At 38.0% G+C, this 17,076-nt stretch overlaps 2 protein-coding genes across 4 annotated transcripts in view; one reads left to right on the top strand and one right to left on the bottom strand.

Moving 5' to 3' along the window:
• The window catches only part of PPTC7 (protein phosphatase targeting COQ7), a 45,054-nt gene that overhangs the window by 15,065 nt on the left and 12,913 nt on the right, over window positions 1-17,076 (top strand). The window contains exons 2-3 of one of the 3 annotated variants that reach the window (XM_081283019.1): window positions 232-504; window positions 11,415-11,594. The exons of 1 other annotated variant lie outside the window; for it this stretch is intronic. In XM_081283019.1, coding sequence (XP_081139145.1) covers window positions 438-504; window positions 11,415-11,594 — 247 coding nt within the window. In that variant the 5' untranslated portion in view covers window positions 232-437. The remainder of the gene's footprint in view (window positions 1-231; window positions 505-11,414; window positions 11,595-17,076) is intronic. One more of the 3 variants, XM_081283018.1, reaches the window with a different exon arrangement.
• Window positions 12,981-14,153, bottom strand: LOC308645811 (high mobility group protein B1-like). The gene has a single exon (XM_081288213.1). The coding sequence runs from the start codon at window positions 14,015-14,017 to the stop codon at window positions 13,379-13,381; it is 639 nt and encodes a 212-aa protein (XP_081144339.1). The 5' UTR covers window positions 14,018-14,153; the 3' UTR covers window positions 12,981-13,378.

Raw genomic sequence — 17,076 nt, forward strand, 5'->3', positions numbered from 1 at the left:
ATATTGCATAGTGGTATATGTGTAACTGGAAAAGCTGAATGTACCACTCATCTTTTATACATTTCTGTGAGTGGTCATTGTCTTTTGGTTGTGACCACAGACCAGTGTTTGTAGAGCTGGCGGCATACAGACATGGGTCAAAGACTCCTTTTTTCTGATTGCTACAGGCTAGCCTAATCTGTGTGCTGCTAGTTGGACTTCCTCACTGATAGGCATAACTCTCATTTACAGAATGTCTGCTGAGCTGAGCATTGTGGCAGACACTTGGAACACATTATGCTGTTCCTCACACCGGCCCTGTGAAGAATAAGATTCTCATTTGCAAGCGAAGATACTCAAGCTCAGAGAGCTGTCCAAGGACGCCCTAGTGTGCACCTCATCCTGGAGCTGGAGCTGGAGCTGGAGCTGGATGGAGCTCAGATCTGTCTCCAGAGCCTATGCCCTTGACCTGTGTACACACTACCTTTCAAGTCAGAAGCAATCTTCAGACTTTCTTTTACAAAGGTGTTTTTTGCTGAGTCTGAATACTATTTAGTTATGAGCTATACCTAAGCTAATAGTGGAGCAGAGACCCTTAATTAAGACAAATAGAAGCGTTGTTGACTTTTGTGGCCTCAGGCCTGCCTTTCCTTCCAAGGGACCTCCCAAATGCCCTAACTCATGCTGTGAATTGTTTAGCTGATTAATGGTGAGAGGTTTCTGGCATGGATTTAATAGGCATTTACCTGGAGGCCAGGTTTCTCTGCTTAGAGCAGAGCTCTCGCCTAACCTTTTTGACTTGTGCTTTATCCTTGGTTTAAATTATAGGGAAATACTCAAAATGCCTCCTCTTCAACGTCTTCCAGACTCATTTTCATCCTTCAAGGCTCATTTCAGACCCTTTGCTTCTTCATGAATCCTTTTCTAATTCCTTCAGCTAGATATGATATTCTCCTTGCTTTTGTTTTTATTGGTTCATATTTATTTTGTTTTATTATAGTCATGGATCTTAAATTTCTCTAAACCCCCACTACCACAATCATAATCCCTTGATTTTATGTTCCCATGAACAGAACTCTTAGCACATGTAAATCCCTTTATGTCTTTCACTACAGTGTCTCTCAACATGGTTGGATAACTTTAATATTGAATGTAAAGATAGAATGTAGATTTAATTAGTTCTTGTTATCCCTCCCATAAAAGTAACATATACTCATTGTGAAAAATTGGAAAGTATGAGACATAAAAAGTAAAAGATTACTCTTTGTCCTACCACTCAATGATTGTTACTTAATTGAAAATGTAGAGTAAAAATAGGATTAGTGTTCAGAAATTAAGAGATAGTCCTCCACTTGGCAGGTTTATCCAAAGAAATTATGTTCTTTTGGGGTGGGCAGAGAACATGTGCCAGGGCTACATGTGACTCTTAGAGTGTGGTATTTCATTCAAGGCCCTTATTTTTATACAGGGGTGAAGAAAAACAGGGTAAATAGTAGCCTCTTCGATGTTAGGTCGGGATGTACAATTTAGAGGTTGGATGTGGTTCTGCACACCTACAGTCCCAGTTACTCCAGAGGCTGAGACAGGAGGGTAGCTTGAGCCTAGGGGGTTTGGGTGACAGCAGAACCTCGTCTTTAAAAAGAAAAAGGTTATTCAGCTTAATTGTTACTAATATTAGGTTAATCTTAAGGACCAGAAAGATTAGATCTAGAAAGATCTAATTATAAAGAGAGAACTTTTCTCTCAGCTTAAAGAGCCAGTGTATATCTTGCCATTCATTGCTTTTTATTTCCTTAAATGTTAAATTATTTGGTTTTGTATAACATTCCCTAATGCCTAAAAACTAACAGAAGCCACAGCTTTAATGGAGGCCCTTAATTTGGTAACTCGTGTATTGTCATTTATTATAATAACTTTATAACTTAAAATGCAACATGAGGGCTGGGGATGTGGCTCAAGCGGTAGCGCGCTCACCTGGCATGCGTGCGGCCCGGGTTCGATCCTCAGCACCACATACAAACAAAGATGTTGTGTCCGCCAAAAACCAAAATAAATAAATATTTTAAAAAAAATGCAACATGACACCCTGCCCCCTTCCTAAATGGTTTGTTGCTTATTCCTATCCAGAAAGCATTGCTAACAGCATTTATCATGTGAGGAAGATACTGTTGCAGGCCAGATAGGAATGAAGTGACCTTTTCAGTGACTTAATCTTCAACTCTGCAGTTTATGGAGAGAAGGCCAGTGATAGTGTGCCAAGTCTATAAATTACAAGTTCCCTTGGGGCTGGGGATGTGGCTCAAGCGGTAGCGCGCTCGCCTGGCATGTGTGCGGCCCGGGTTCGATCCTCAGCACCACATACCAACAAAGATGTTGTGTCCACCGAGAACTAAAAAAAAAATAAATAAATATTAAAAATTCTCTCTCTCTCTCTCTCTCTCTCTCTCTCTCTCTCTCTCTCTCTCTCTCTCCTCTATCACTCTCTCTTTAAAATAAATAAATAAATAAATAAATAAATTGCAAGTTCCCCAAGCCACAGTAGATAATTTCACATTAAGGCTGTGGTATTTAAAGAGAAGAGGTAAAGTTAGAGGAAGAACTTTTTAAAATTGATTTTAAGTTTCTTTGCCCCTGTTTTCTAAGCCTTTTTCACTGCTGTTTAAGGCAAAGAAACTGCTCAGACAGTCCAGAAATTATTTTCTCAAATTAATGAGTGTTCTGGATAATAGAGAGGGGTGTGTCAGAGTGTGTGTGTGTACACTTTAATTTGATTAATTGTTAAGTAATTTCACATTTACTAACTAGTAAAGAATAGTCAGCTATTTTGTTTAGGATTCTAAAACATAAAATTGACCACTTGTTTCCACTCTAATATGTTATTTTTCATCAATTGTCCTGGGGAGTTCCATTTCTTAGGTTTCATTTTAACACATTTTATTATATGATTGAGCCTTTCTTCCTTTCCATCCTTTTAGATTCATTTGAGTTAATTGTTCTGCTTAGAGATTTAAAGGTCTTGACATAGGCTCAGTCTCTGGTGAATCAAAAGATGCAGGTTTCATAGTGATTAATGCAGTACGCTTGCTTTGGGGTAAACATGTCTTGCTTACTAAAGCAGGCAGAACAGAATAATCTATATAATTTAATCTCCACAAAACTGAAAGCACTGTTAGTCAAAGCACATTGTACTTCTAAATAACTTGACTGTTGAATAGACGTTTTTTAATATCCTGCTTTTTGTTCCCTGGGATAATCATTTGCAGATACATTTCACAGTCCTGAATCACAGAGGAGCATTCTTAAGTATCCCAATAGTTGAGGCTTAAAAAATATTAATATAAAGGCGATCTATTCCATTTGGTAGCAAATTGAATTTATCCTCAGGTGTCATTTTTCTCCAGTTTTTAATGCTTCATGTTGTGATCCCTTTAGACAATTAAGGCTCAGTCTGAGAATGCTAGATGGTAGTATTTGAAGAAGAGTCTTAGAACGTAACTAGTTTCTCATTAGAACCTTGCTGCAGAGTGACTCTGCTATTTTTTCTAAACTCTCGTGATCTAGCCAGATCCTCAGTCATTATCAGTTCATTAGGAGTTTCATCAGGAGTTTCGGTTCATTATCAAGTATTCATCCTAGCAGATAAGATGTGTTTTACTGACGGAAAACAATCCCTATAGAACCAGCTTGTTTCTTTGGAGTGTGAGGCTCCATGTAAAACACTTCAAGATGTAAGGAATAGAGAGATACTACCTCAGATGCTATGTGCTAAAAATGTTTTTATGTAATAAAATTGCTACTGGGCTGCAGACATAGAGGTAGTGTGCTTGCCTCTCATGCACATGGCCCTGGGTTCAATCCCTAGCACCACACACACAAAAAAACAAAAAACAGAAAACTAAGTTTTCTTCATTGATATTTATATTAAAATTGAATTTTTGTATTCTCTGAGCACCACTTTCTTTTAAAAAATGTTTTGTAAGTTATTGTATGTCCGTCTGGAGATGAGTGTAGTAGACAGGGCTCAGGAAGGATGGCAACATCATACTGACAGCTGTTAATGGAGGACAGTGCTTAGTTTAGAAGTCTTTCTCAAGGTGAGCCTTTTGCAGCTACACAGGTCAGTGGCCACATGTAACTGGGAAGATGGGATTTTAAAAATTCTATGATTTGAGTTTGCTTACCAAACCTTTTTTTCTTCAACCGATTTTCCTAGAACAAAGCTATTAAGTAAAATTATGAAACTAATAAAAAGCTAAGGATTTTTAAAGTACAGCAAAACTTTGATTGATTGGTTGTTAGTTTGGAGTACTAGGGAGCCAATCCAGTGGCGGTGCATGCTAGGCTTGCGCTCTATCACTGATCTACACCCCACCTCTAAAACTTTGTTTTCAGATGGTTATACCTAAGGCAAAAAAGAACATTGATAATTAGAAAAATAACAACTTGTTGTTACTTAGAATTTTCTTCTCAAAAAGATGACATTTAAATGATAGGAAACATACCAGCGTTAGTCTTTTCTCTGTCTTAACTCTTCACTTTTAGAAAGCAGTCTATGACAAAATCACATTCTCTCTAAAAAACTCGTAAATATCGTAAGTATTTGCTATTTGATCATTTCCTACTTCAAAAAAACTACGTTTCCACTTAAATGATAGAACTAAAGAAATTTTCTGTGCCTTAAGTCTCTTCTTAGCCTTTCACTCAGCTATTTTTTTTTTTAAAGAGAGAGGAGAGAGAGAGAGAGAGAGAGAGAGAGAATTTTTTTAATATTTATTTTTTAGTTCTCGGCGGACACAACATCTTTGTTGGTATGTGGTGCTGAGGATTGAACCCGGGCTGCACGCATGCCAGGCGAGCACGCTACCGCTTGAGCCACATCCCCAGCCCCTCACTCAGCTATTTTGGATATGTAACCATGATCTTAATCTAATAATAGTTGTAATTGGATTTTGGGTCAAAGGAAACACTTAAGCTAGATGTGTGCTCACAGAATGTTATTAATGGAGACATAAGATGATTACAGTGAATTAAAGGAAGTAGTTTTTTTTAATATTTATTCTTAAGTTTTAGGTGGTCACAATATCTTTATTTTACATTTATGTGGTGCTGAGGATGGAACCCATGCATCTAGGTGAGCACTTTACCACTGAGCCACAACCCCAGCCCAAAGGAAGTAGTTTCTACATTCATTGCAATCTCTTTATCTTGGCATTCAAGGCCTTTTTAGTTATTAATTAAGCCTGCTTTTTCAGCTTCTCTACCTCTGTAGAGATTATGACATTCTGACAAACTGGATACTTGGCTGTTCCTTTTTTTTTTTAAAGAGAGAGTGCGAGGGCTAGGGATGTGGCTCAAGTGGTAGCGCGCTCGCCTGGCATGCGTGCGGCCCGGGTTCGATCCTCAGCACCACATACAGACAAAGATGCTGTGTCCGCCAAATACTGAAAAATAAATATTAAAGTTCTCTCTCTCTCCCTCTTTAAAAAAAAAAAAAGAGAGAGAGAGTGCGAGAGAGGGAGAGAGAGAGAAAGAATTTTTTTTAATATTTATTTTTTGGTTATCGGCGGACACAACATCTTTGTATGTGGTGCTGAGGATCGAACCCGGGCCGCACGCATGCCAGGCAAGCGCGCTACCGCTTGAGCCACATCACAGCCCTTGGCTGTTCCTTAAAATTTATCAGTTTATCATATCTACAGTTATAATTTGATGCCTAGAGCAAGATAAAATTCACAAATGAGTTATTTGGCCAGGAATTCTCATTTCTAAGATAAAGTCAGTGCAAGCATACTTGGGCACCCAACCTTAATTACTCTCTATATCCTCCCTGAGCATTTCATCCACCAGTATGGTATCATTCTCAGATCCAGAGATGTTTGGCCCCGACTTGCTTTGCCAGCTGCAGACTCAAAAGTTTCTGACTTTATAAAGAACACTTCCACAAAAATATCCCGCTGGCACCTGCAACTCAGTCTTCTAAAGGTGTTTCCAAATCTAACCAATACTCATCCAGCTTCCCCAAATCCAGAAACCTATTGGTATAGGACATATTGAACAGATATCTTTTTAAATTTATTATTTTCTTTGTATTTCTAGTCATTTGTTTATTCTTTTATAAAAATATCATTATTTGTTTATTTTTATGGTGGTGCTGAGGTTCTAACCCAATGCCTCACATGAGCAAGGCAAGCTCTCTGCCACTAAGCCACAACCCCAGCCCAGTCATTTTCTATTTTGCTTTTTTGGTTACCTTCAACCCAAAAAATCTTATAGTTGATACCTGACTTTTGAACCTCTCTCTTCTCCCAGCCCATCCTTTAGACTTGCTACCAGGATTATTCTTCTGAAATATCAATTGGTTTATATCATTCTACCCAGAAACCTTGATGACTTTCTATTGTCCACAATAGGAATGTACCACAAATTACATAGGTCATCTTAAGTTTCTTAGAAGTTACATTTTAAAAGTAACATGAAACTGATGCAGTAAATTTTATTATATTTGTTTTATACTCAACATAGTAAGATATTGTCCAATTTTTTGTTGGTGGTACTAAGTTTTTGGAATCCAGAGTGCACTTTATACCTAACAGCAAGCATATCTCAGTCCACACCAGACATGCTTCACATTCAAATAGCTAGCAGCTCCCTGTTCAACAGTACAGGTCTATAGCATAAACTCTGAGGTTTTTGGACTGACATTCTAGGCTCTCTCCAACATCAGCCGCTGCCCTGCATTTTTCAGTGCCTACTGGCTTACTCATACCCCAGCCACACCTAGTTGCCTGCCATTCTTTGCTTCTCATTACCCTCCTGCCTGTGGAAATCTGACCAACCCTCCAGGGCCTGCTGAATGCCACTTCTCATGGTGTCCTGAGGGCCCTCACCACTTTGTGTGTGTGTGTGTGTGTGTGTGTGTGTGTGTGTGTGTGTGGTGCTGGAGATTAGAACCCAGGGCTTTGTGCATACAAGGCAGGCAGTCTACCAACTGAATTATACCCCCAGTTTTCACCACTTATTCTTGACACTCCGTGGCAGCATTTGTGGGAGCCATTAGTTTGGTTCCTGTGCAAGTAGTCAAGCACCCCACTAGGAGGGGAGCAGCTCAGGCAAGCTAGGTCTGTTTGCTCTTAGTGATATTCTTTTGCTGTTGGACAGGTGCTGTGCTGACATCTTTGGGATCTTAAGCAGTCTATCAATAGTTATTTATATTGTCTTTGAAGTGTATTGTGAATGAAATTTCCTTTACATCTGATCATTTCTACTATTTAAAAATGTTCTTGCTCTTTGTGGACTAGAACTTTTGCTTATGCAACAGAGGACATGTTAATTTCTGGATAGAACTAACTGCCAAATATGGATAAAACTAGATTTCAAATGTACATGTGCTGTAGGTTATTCTGGCTTTCACCAGATTCTGATCCTGAATAGGACTCTTTCCATTATATTACTTGTTCTTTTTACATAAATTGCAGATGTATACTAAGGCTTTTTTCCCCATATATACATATATATATATATATATTTTTAATTTTTAAGTTGTAGTTGGGCACAATCCCTTTATTTTATTTATTCATTTTTATGTGGTGCTGACGATTGAACCAGGGCTTTGCACATGCTAGACGAGTGCTCTACCACTGAACCACAACCTCAGCCCCTCTCCTGTATCTTTTTTGGAAAGTTTATATACTTTTTGAGTTTCTGTTCTCCTAAAGAGAGTTAACCAGTGACTTTTTGCCTGGGATCCTTTGCCTGTGTAAAAAGCAAACAGGTGCCTGAAAGGTTGTGCTCTATTCTGGGAGAAATCTGATTAGGGCTGTGTCAGGTCAGACTCAACCTGCTGACAGATTATTTAGCGAGTGCCAAGATTGACTCTAAATGCTATCTCAGATTTTAATGGTTTTCTTGTGAAGGGCATTTGTAGATGAAATCAAATTGTATTTAAAGTTAATTGTGACTGTTGGACTAGAGACTGCGTAAGAAGAAATTATTCCCTTGAGCAGGCAGTAGTCAGAAAAGAATGATTCATCAGATGATGTTACAAGGACTATAATTATATTCCTTATTTTAACATAAATTATTGTATTTTAAATTGTGGTGAAATCTTAACCCCAGTAAAGCAAAAATTCCTCAAAAGAACTTTCTAGTATACTACCTTAAGATCTTTTACTAGTTGGCCCAAATCTCCATACAAGTACTTGAAAAACAAAGTAAAATATGATATATTTTCCTGGTGATGTAGATTTCTAGACATCCCTGATGCTGTTCTTTCCCTTACTTCTAGTCCCTAGTCCACTATGTGTTTCTTGGATCCCAAATGTCTGCAAGCCTTTCTCTGTCCAGGAGTCAGGTGGAAACTGATTGCTTACGGTCCCTCTTAAGGCCCTCCTCCTTCTGTTCTTACTCCACACAGCACTCAGAAGGATTTTTCTTTTTTAAACTTTATTATCATTGTTATTATTTAAATTTCATATTGTGGAAAATTTTAAGTATATATCAAAGTAGAGAGATGAGTGTATCTCTCATCCAGCTCCAACAATGATCCATTCATGGCCAGGCTTGTCTCATCTACTCCTCCATCACCCACAGCCCTGTGGAGTTATTTGAAACAAATCCTAGGCTTCATGTCATTTAATCAGCTAGTTTGGAATTGCCCCAAAGTGAAATTTTGCTTACTGGTTGGCCACATAAGGTGGGGAAGGTTGGTAATAAGTTCTTTGCCACCCTATTTTTCATCTTCCAGTTCTGGTTCCTCTTTTTCAGGATGTGTTCCATTTTTTGTTTGATAATTGCTATCACCAGAAAAATTAGCTTTGTGTTTCATGTTAAGCAACTTTTTTTTTTTTAAAGAGAGAGAGAGAGAGAGAGAGAGAGAGAGAGAGAGAGAGAGAGAGAATTTATTTATTTTTCAGTTTTCGGTGGACACAACATCTCCACTTTTTATCTCTATGTGGTGCTGAGGATCGAACCCAGTGCCCCACCCATGCCAGGCGAGCGCGCCACCGCTTGAACCACATCCCCAGCCCTCATATTAAGCAATTTTTGTACCAAATGCACTCTTTAAAAATGTATGTGAAGCCAGGCACCATGGCGTACTCCTGTAATCCCAATGTCTCGGGAGGCTGAGGCAGGAGAATCTCGAGTTCAAAGCCAGCCTCAGCAACAATGAGGCGCTAAGCAACTCAGTAAGACCCTGTCTCTAAATAAAATACAAAAAGGCTGGGGATGTGGCTCAATGGTCAAGTACCCCTGAGTTCAATCCCAAGTACTCCCACTCCCATCAAAAAAAAAAAATAAATAAATAAGACGTATATGAAAGTTGCATGTACAAAAAATGTTTTTATGGTTAAGGAGTTTTGTGCTCACGAAGTCTTAAAAATGTTTTAAATTCCTGTGGAGAGGGGCCAGGGTTGTGGCTCAGTGATAGAGCGCTTGCTGAGCATGTGTGAGGCACTGGATTCGACCCTGGCATCACATTAAAAAATAATAATAATAAACAAAGGTATTGTGTCCATCTACAACTAAAAAGATATTTTAAAAATAAATAATAAATAAATAAATTCCTGTGGAGGGTGTAACATAGTAATAGAGCACAAGAAAATTCTAATTCTTTTTTAAGTTTTAAAAAAGAAAATCATAGGTGCTCATGGTAAAAATAAAATTCAAACAATACCAGATGCTATGAAATAAAGACAGATATTTTCCTTTTGTTCATTGATTGCGTTCACTTCCTTATTTCCAAAACAACTGTTATTAATATTTCTTACAGATCCTTCCAGAAAAAAAAAAAAAAAACACTTAAAGCCTTAATAATATGTATGTTTGACGTATTCTCTCAGTTCCCTTGAATTTAGTAGGCAAGAATTGATTTTAATGTCGAGAAGAATAACTAGCTTAGTGTTTTGCAAGGGGTTGAAGAGGAGATTATATGATAACAACTTTGATGTTTTATTGATGTCCTTGAATACTAGTTTCCTCTTGATTAAGGACTCTTAAGCAGACTCAGAATTCATCAACAGCTCTGTGGACCTGTGGAATTCTCTGCACTAGTGCTGTCCAGTAGAAACATAATAGCCACATATGTAACTTTAAATGGCTTTGTATTTACATTAAATAAAAATAGATGGAGTTTTAATAATATATTCTTTTTTTAAAATTTTATTTATTTATTGGTATATAGTGCTGAGAATTGAATCCAGTGCCTCACACATGCTAGGCAAGAGCTCTACCACTGAGCCACAATCCCAGCACTAATAATATATCTTTAGTGCTTTATATCCAAAATATTATTTTTTATAAAATTAATGAGAAATTTCACTCTTGTTTTTTTTTTTTTTTATTAGTTGCTCAAGACAATACAATGATCTTGACCATCCATACATTTGATTCCAATAGGGTATGAATTCTCATTTTTCCATGTGTACAGATTGCAGGATCACATTGGTTATACATCCATGTGTATACATACAGCAATCCTAGTGTCAGTTGTATTCTGCTGCCCTCCCTATCCTCCCCTCCCCTCTCCCCCTCACCTCTCTCTACCTATTCTACTGTGACACTTATCTCTCACTCTTTTTTTTTCTTCCCTTCCCCCTCACTCTTATTTTTTCATCCTAAGTTTTCAAAAGCACATTTTAGTGTGGACCAGATACATTTCAAGTGTTCCACAGGCACTTGAAATGGTAATGGCTGTTGTGTGGGACAGCATAGTTGTGTCTCTGAAGGAGGAAGAAAGGGTGTAGAATTCGGTTTCCCTCCCTCCCTCCCTCCCTCCCTCCCTTCCTTCCTTCCTTCCTTCCTTCCTTCCTTCCTTCCTTCCTTCCTTCCGGCGTTAGTGGTGTCTCTGAAAAAGGAAGAAAGGGTGTAAAATTTGGTTTTGTTTTCTTCTTTCTTTCTTTTTTTTTAAATTTCACAGTTATTGACCACTGTCTGGCATTAAAAGTCTCCTGCTTTTTGGGTGTGTATGTTTTTTTAAATTGTTGTTTGTGGTTTTTTGTCTTTGGTGCTAGAGATTAATTGAATGCTGTACCACTGAGCTGTACCCAAGCCCTGCTTTTGGTATTCTTAGTGATTGCTAGCTCTGATTCAATTGTATTATCACTAGTGTCAGCACTTTTAAAATATCAGTTTTTGTTCTTATAAAATCAACAGTACTTACAACTCAAGGTAATCCTGCTGAAATTGAATTCCTGCCAGGTAGGCATTGCAACCCTGTGGTAACTCAAAAGTTTATTCATCAATATATGAAAGACCAAATTTTAAACAGAGAATGTGATTTAGGAATATTAGTATATAAAAACGTTAAACTTGAGCACTTTATTCTGAATTTGGAGTAAGCATGTACTAGTGCATAGTAAAATTAATTGTTAGGAGAAGATGGAGTGATAGTTCCTGAGAAATTGGTGATGATATTCTTTAAATGTAATTTATTTTAGGGGTCGCAGATGGTGTAGGAGGATGGAGAGACTATGGAGTTGACCCATCTCAGTTCTCAGGGACTTTAATGCGAACATGTGAACGTTTGGTAAAAGAAGGAAGGTTTGTACCAAGTAATCCCATTGGAATTCTCACCACAAGCTACTGTGAGCTGCTGCAAAATAAAGTACCTTTGCTTGGTAAGTAGATACCCTTTGTGTTACCTCTTTAAAGAGTCATTATATGGTTAAAAGTAAAATCAAGAGAGTGATTTACCAGTCTAACTTCATTCTAAGGCTCTTCCTACTAGGCAGAGTTTGATAAAGAATCTTTGGATTAACCAAAATTCAGAATACTGCTTGAAGGGAGTGTAAAAAGGTTTAGCAACATTGGAAAACAATTTGGTATTGTCAAATAAAATTAATCATGAATGTACAGTATGCCCCAGCAATTCTTTTAGGTATTTATGATAGATGTGAGAAACTCCTGTGCAACTGTATTCCAAGAGCTAGATACAGGAATGTTCTAGTAGCATTGTTGTTAATAGCAGAAAATTGGAAACAGCCTAAAAATGCATCAGTAGTAGAAAGATGCATTGTGAAAAGGAACAACTTAAAGCTGCTTGCAGTACTCAGAAACACATTGTGAAGGTTAAAAGGACTTTGCAAATTACCACCTGGCAGTTCTATTCCATGTATTTCATGTACAGAAACACAAAAAGTTAGAACTGTATTGTTCATGGATTCTAAAATAAGGTAAAAGAAGAAAGAAAAGCAAGAGATTATAAAATTTAAAATATAATTCTGTCCTAGGGAGGAAGAAAGGGTCTAGGATCTGGCCTGCAGAGTTCAGGTGATTGCCTGTGGGGAGTGGAAGTTGTAGAACCTCCAGGCTACTAACACTTGATTAGTCCATGAAATAGTTTGGCACAAATTAGATCCCTGTTAACCTTATATTAGAAAACTTAAAAACAGACACCTCTCGTTTGTTTTTCTAGTATGCTAATGTAGCATCTTTTGGCCAGCTTTCTGTATTTGTTTGTTAAATGGTTTCCTGGGAACTTAGCCTTTGGAGCATGCTCTCAGAAAGGGTGTTATTAAGTTTCTGTTAATTGCCAGCACTTTGTGGTTATTAGAAGACCTCCCACCCAGTCACCATCCACACTTAAAATCAGGTTCTGTTCAGTGTTTCTGAAGATGGCCATGTTGTAGAATTTGCCTTCAGTTTAAATCCTTTTTAGGGAGGGTTCCTTTTAATCACTCTGCCATCTTCAGTGTTCTCCATGCTGTGCTTAAATAGCTTGTTTTCCTTCTAACTGAAGAGAAATCATGTCTTGCAGTTTCAATATATACTGCTTTTCTTAATATCTCTTGTTTTGAACATGCAATCTGGAAAATGCTTGGCACAGCAAAACATTGTAGATTTATTTCCAGTATTTCTTTGTCAATTTGCTATATGACTTTGGGCAAAGCATTTAACTGTGACCCATTGCCTTCAAAGTTTTTTTTTTTTTTTTAATAAAAAAATTGTATTTACTTAGAAGCATTCAGAATGTCAACAAAACATCTGCAACTTTTTTTTTTTTTTTTTTTTTTTTTGCAATTACAGAGTGGTATTCAGTTAACAGAACAACAATTATTTCGTATAAGCTGCATCAGAGACAACTGAAGATGAAAAACTACCGTCCCCATATATAACTAATTTGTGCTGTGCACCAACAAGAACCTGCTTTAAATTTCCATGCCAATTTACAACCCCCATACTGTACCAGGCAAGGTTAGTGGCTATTGAAAATACCACCAGGACAGGGCTATCTAAAGACACATTCGGTAGTGTGTTAACTATACAAAAAAAAGACACTGTACAGTTTAAAAACAAATCTTACACAGCCTTACATTTCATTTTTTTTCTTTAAAAGGAGTGAGTTGTGTACAGGGGGGTTAAATGCTTTATAGACAAGAAAAAAAACTGCGCTAGAATCAACTTATTCATCATCATCATCTTCTTCTTCATCTTCATCTTCCTCCTCCTCCTCATCCTCTTCATCTTCCTCATCTTCCTCCTCTTCCTTCTTTTTCTTGCTTTTTTCAGCCTTGACAACTCCCTTTTTTGCTGCATCAGGTTTTCCTTTAGCTTGGTAGGCAGCAATATCCTTTTCATATTTTTCCTTCAGCTTGGCAGCTTTCTTTTCATAAGGCTGCTTATCATCTGCAGCAGTGTTATTCCACATCTCTCCCAGTTTCTTTGCAACATCACCAATGGATAGGCCAGGATGTTCTCCCTTGATTTTGGGGCGATACTCAGAACAGAACAAGAAGAAGGCCGACGGAGGCCTCTTGGGTGCATTGGGATCCTTGAACTTCTTTTTTGTTTCCCCTTTAGGAGGGATATAGGTTTTCATTTCTCTTTCATAACGGGCCTTGTCCGCCTTTGCCATGTCGTCAAATTTTCCTTTCTCTTTAGCAGACATGGTCTTCCACCTCTCTGAGCACTTCTTAGAAAACTCTGAGAAGTTGACTGAAGCATCTGGGTGCTTCTTCTTGTGCTCCTCCCGGCAAGTTTGCACAAAGAATGCATATGATGACATTTTGCCTCTCGGCTTCTTAGGATCTCCTTTGTCCATGTTTAGTTATTTTTCCTCAGCGAGGCACAGAGTCGCCCAGTGCCCGTCTGTCTCTCACTTGCCCCGGCGCTGTCTCTATGGAGCTCAATGTACTGCAATGGCTGTGAGAGCTGGAGCCAGATGCAGCCTCCTCACTCTCTCCGCTCTGTCGCCTTCAAAGTTTAAATGGAGAGAGAGAGCCCGCCCAGACAGAAATTCCAGGGGGCTGCTGACTCCTGTGTTCCTATGAGTGCCTCTGCTGGCACCTTCCCACCCCACCCCCATCCTTCACTTTGATTCGTGACAGCCAACTACAAAATAGCTATCTTGTTTTGTTTTTTATTTTTTTGTTAAAAATTTTTTTAATATAGTTGTAGATGGACAGAATGCCTTTGTTTCTTTTTATTTGGTGCTAAGGATCAAACCCAGTGCCTCACACATGCTAGGCAAGTGCTCTGCCACTGAGCTATCTTGTTTGCCCAGCCCCTATCTTCTTTTTCTTTTTCTTTTCTTTTTTTTTTTTTTACTTTAAAAGCTTTGGGGCGGACTGGGGTTGTGACTCAAGACTGGGGTTGTGTTTCAGTGGTAGAGCACTTGCTTAGCATGTATGAGACACTGGGTTCAAGCCTCAGCACCGCATGTAAATAAATAAAAATAAAGGTCCATTAACAACTAAAAAAAAAAAAAAAACATGAAGCCCTGGGCACCTGCTCTTTTTTTAAAAAAAAAGAAGCAGCAGCAGCTTGAAGCTTTGGGGCACTGTGGCGTACGTCTGTAATCCCAGAGGCTGAGGTAGGAGAATCACGAGTTCAAAGCCAGCTTTAGCAACAGCAAGGCACTAAGCAACTCAATGAGACCCTGTCTCTAAATAAAATACAAAGAAGGGCTGGGGATGTGGCTCAGTGGTCAAGTACCCCTGAGGTCAATCCCTGATACCCACCCGCTCCCCCCCAAAAAAGCTTTTGAGATTTTGCAGGTCTTTTTTCCTACCTCTGCTTCCCTTCCTGTTTACCTTCATATAACATGGAGATAATAGTAAAATAAATTTTAAGGACATTTTTAAAGTAGTTTACCTACATTGAATATTGTGATTATTTTTTTCTCCTAAAAGATGCATTGAAATAGCCCTTTGTTGTCATTTTTGTCGTCCCCCCCCCCCCAATCTCTGGGCTATTTGTAACTAAACTCAAGCAAATTTTGGCAAAGACCAGCTGCTGAGCTTTGCTAAAACTCAGATGTACTTCTAAATAGTGACAATTACAAGATTAAGTAATTTTTTTTTAAATCCAGCAATTGCTTAAAAGCCTACAAAATAAACCCAACATAAAGAGCAAGGCAGTGGCTGAATCACTTATTTATCTGAATTTCTAGCTGCTTTGGGGCTGGGTTGGCATCACAGGCTATTGGTTTTACTTCCTCAGAAAACTTAAGTACATATGCAGAGATCTCAAGAAGCCAATGTATCTGAAGAATTTGAGGGGTCAGTCCTAATAAGGTTATCCCTTTCTCTGCTGCACAAAGGCTTAGTAGTAGATTACAAAATAAGGGCTGAGTGATAAAACATATTTCTATTTTAGCCTGAGGGATTTGCCTGAGTGCCTGTCTGTGGGTCAATTGTCTGAACATCCAGCACTCATTCTCAGCTCCTTCTTTTTTTGCATTTTTTTCCTGGCTTGTTTCTCTCCAAACACATAAGACGATAAGCTCTTCTCCCAATATTAGGCTGTTGAGGCCTGAGCACACATCACCAATTTGAAGAGGCAAAGGAGAAGTATACACTGCAAACCTGCAAGACTGAGTTTGGGTTTGTTGCTGTTGCTTCAAATACTATAAAGCTCCATTGCTCAGGAGGACTGATTTTAACCTCTAGGACTACTGCCATGGGGGTAGCAAAAAGCCTGTTTTTGTCAGTAATAGTGAGTCAACATCAGTCCTTCCTGCAGTAAAATTTCCAAGACTATGCTACTCATCCGTCATTTTTCATTCTTAGGATCTAATTCCATCAACCTTCGGAAGATCTTTTTTGTGGCATTCTATTACTGATAAATAGTTTTTGTTAATCAACCTTAGGAAGGAAAACAAATCGGTGATCTTGCTCTACTATAAGCTGCGGAGTAGGTTTTGACAATACTTTTAATTAGTTACAACACCCATTTTTTTTTCTTGACATTTAAGGGATAGGGACTTGTGGTCTAACAGTAATATCAGTTTAGTTCCAACACATGTACTATAAATAACAAGGAAATAGAATTTCTGAATATTAGGATGAGAAGCATGCTTATATTTAAGTTGTTTACATTGTTATATATTTTCATTTAAGACATTGTTAACAAAAATTAGATACCCATAATACCACTAAGAAAATTTAAGATTATAATGATTATGCTCAAATCTTTTTCTTCACATTTATGCAAAGAACAATGGTAAATGCAATTGAGTTTACTTTATGCTTACAAAGCCCCATGAGGTAGGTACAAAGGAACTTTGTTCCCCATTCGGTTAGGAAGAAACAAGCCTACAGAGAACAGGTGGCTTGCCCATGGGCACGAAGCTAGAAGATGATGGCATACTGGGATTTCACACAGCTGGTTCCACAGCCTGTTTGCTTTGTTTTGCTCTTTATCTGTGATTTTAGTAGTTTAGACTTTGCCTACTGCTGCATTTCGTTTTTAATTTACTTATAGTAAGTTTCACTCTTTGATGGAGTTCTTTATATTTCCCTTTTTTTAAAGGAAACTTTAATACTAGTTTATAATCTACTTATTTTACCTAACTTACCTAATCTTTCCTTTCCACATTTATATTTTAAAAATATTTTTAGTTGTAGATGGACACAATATCTTTATTTATTTTTATGTGGTGCTGAGGATCGAATCCAGTGTCTCATGCGTGCTAGGCAAGCACTCTACCATTGAGCTACAACCCAGCCCCTCCTTTCCATGTATATTTCTTTAACAATTTTAATGGTTATCAAATAGGTTTCTGTTTTTTTTTTTTTTTTAAGAAAGTGAGAGAGGAGAGAGAGAGAGAGAGAGAGAATTTTTAATATTTATTTTTTAGTTCTTGGCGGACACAACATC

This window comes from Spermophilus citellus (assembly GCF_964194105.1).
Source record: "Spermophilus citellus genome assembly, chromosome: 3".
In the NCBI taxonomy this organism is placed as follows: domain Eukaryota; kingdom Metazoa; phylum Chordata; class Mammalia; order Rodentia; family Sciuridae; genus Spermophilus; species Spermophilus citellus.

Coding starts and splice junctions, on each gene's coding strand:
- LOC308645811 (XM_081288213.1), bottom strand. CDS start 14,017: ATGGACAAAGGAGATCCTAAGAAGCCGAGAGGCAAAATGTCATCATAT.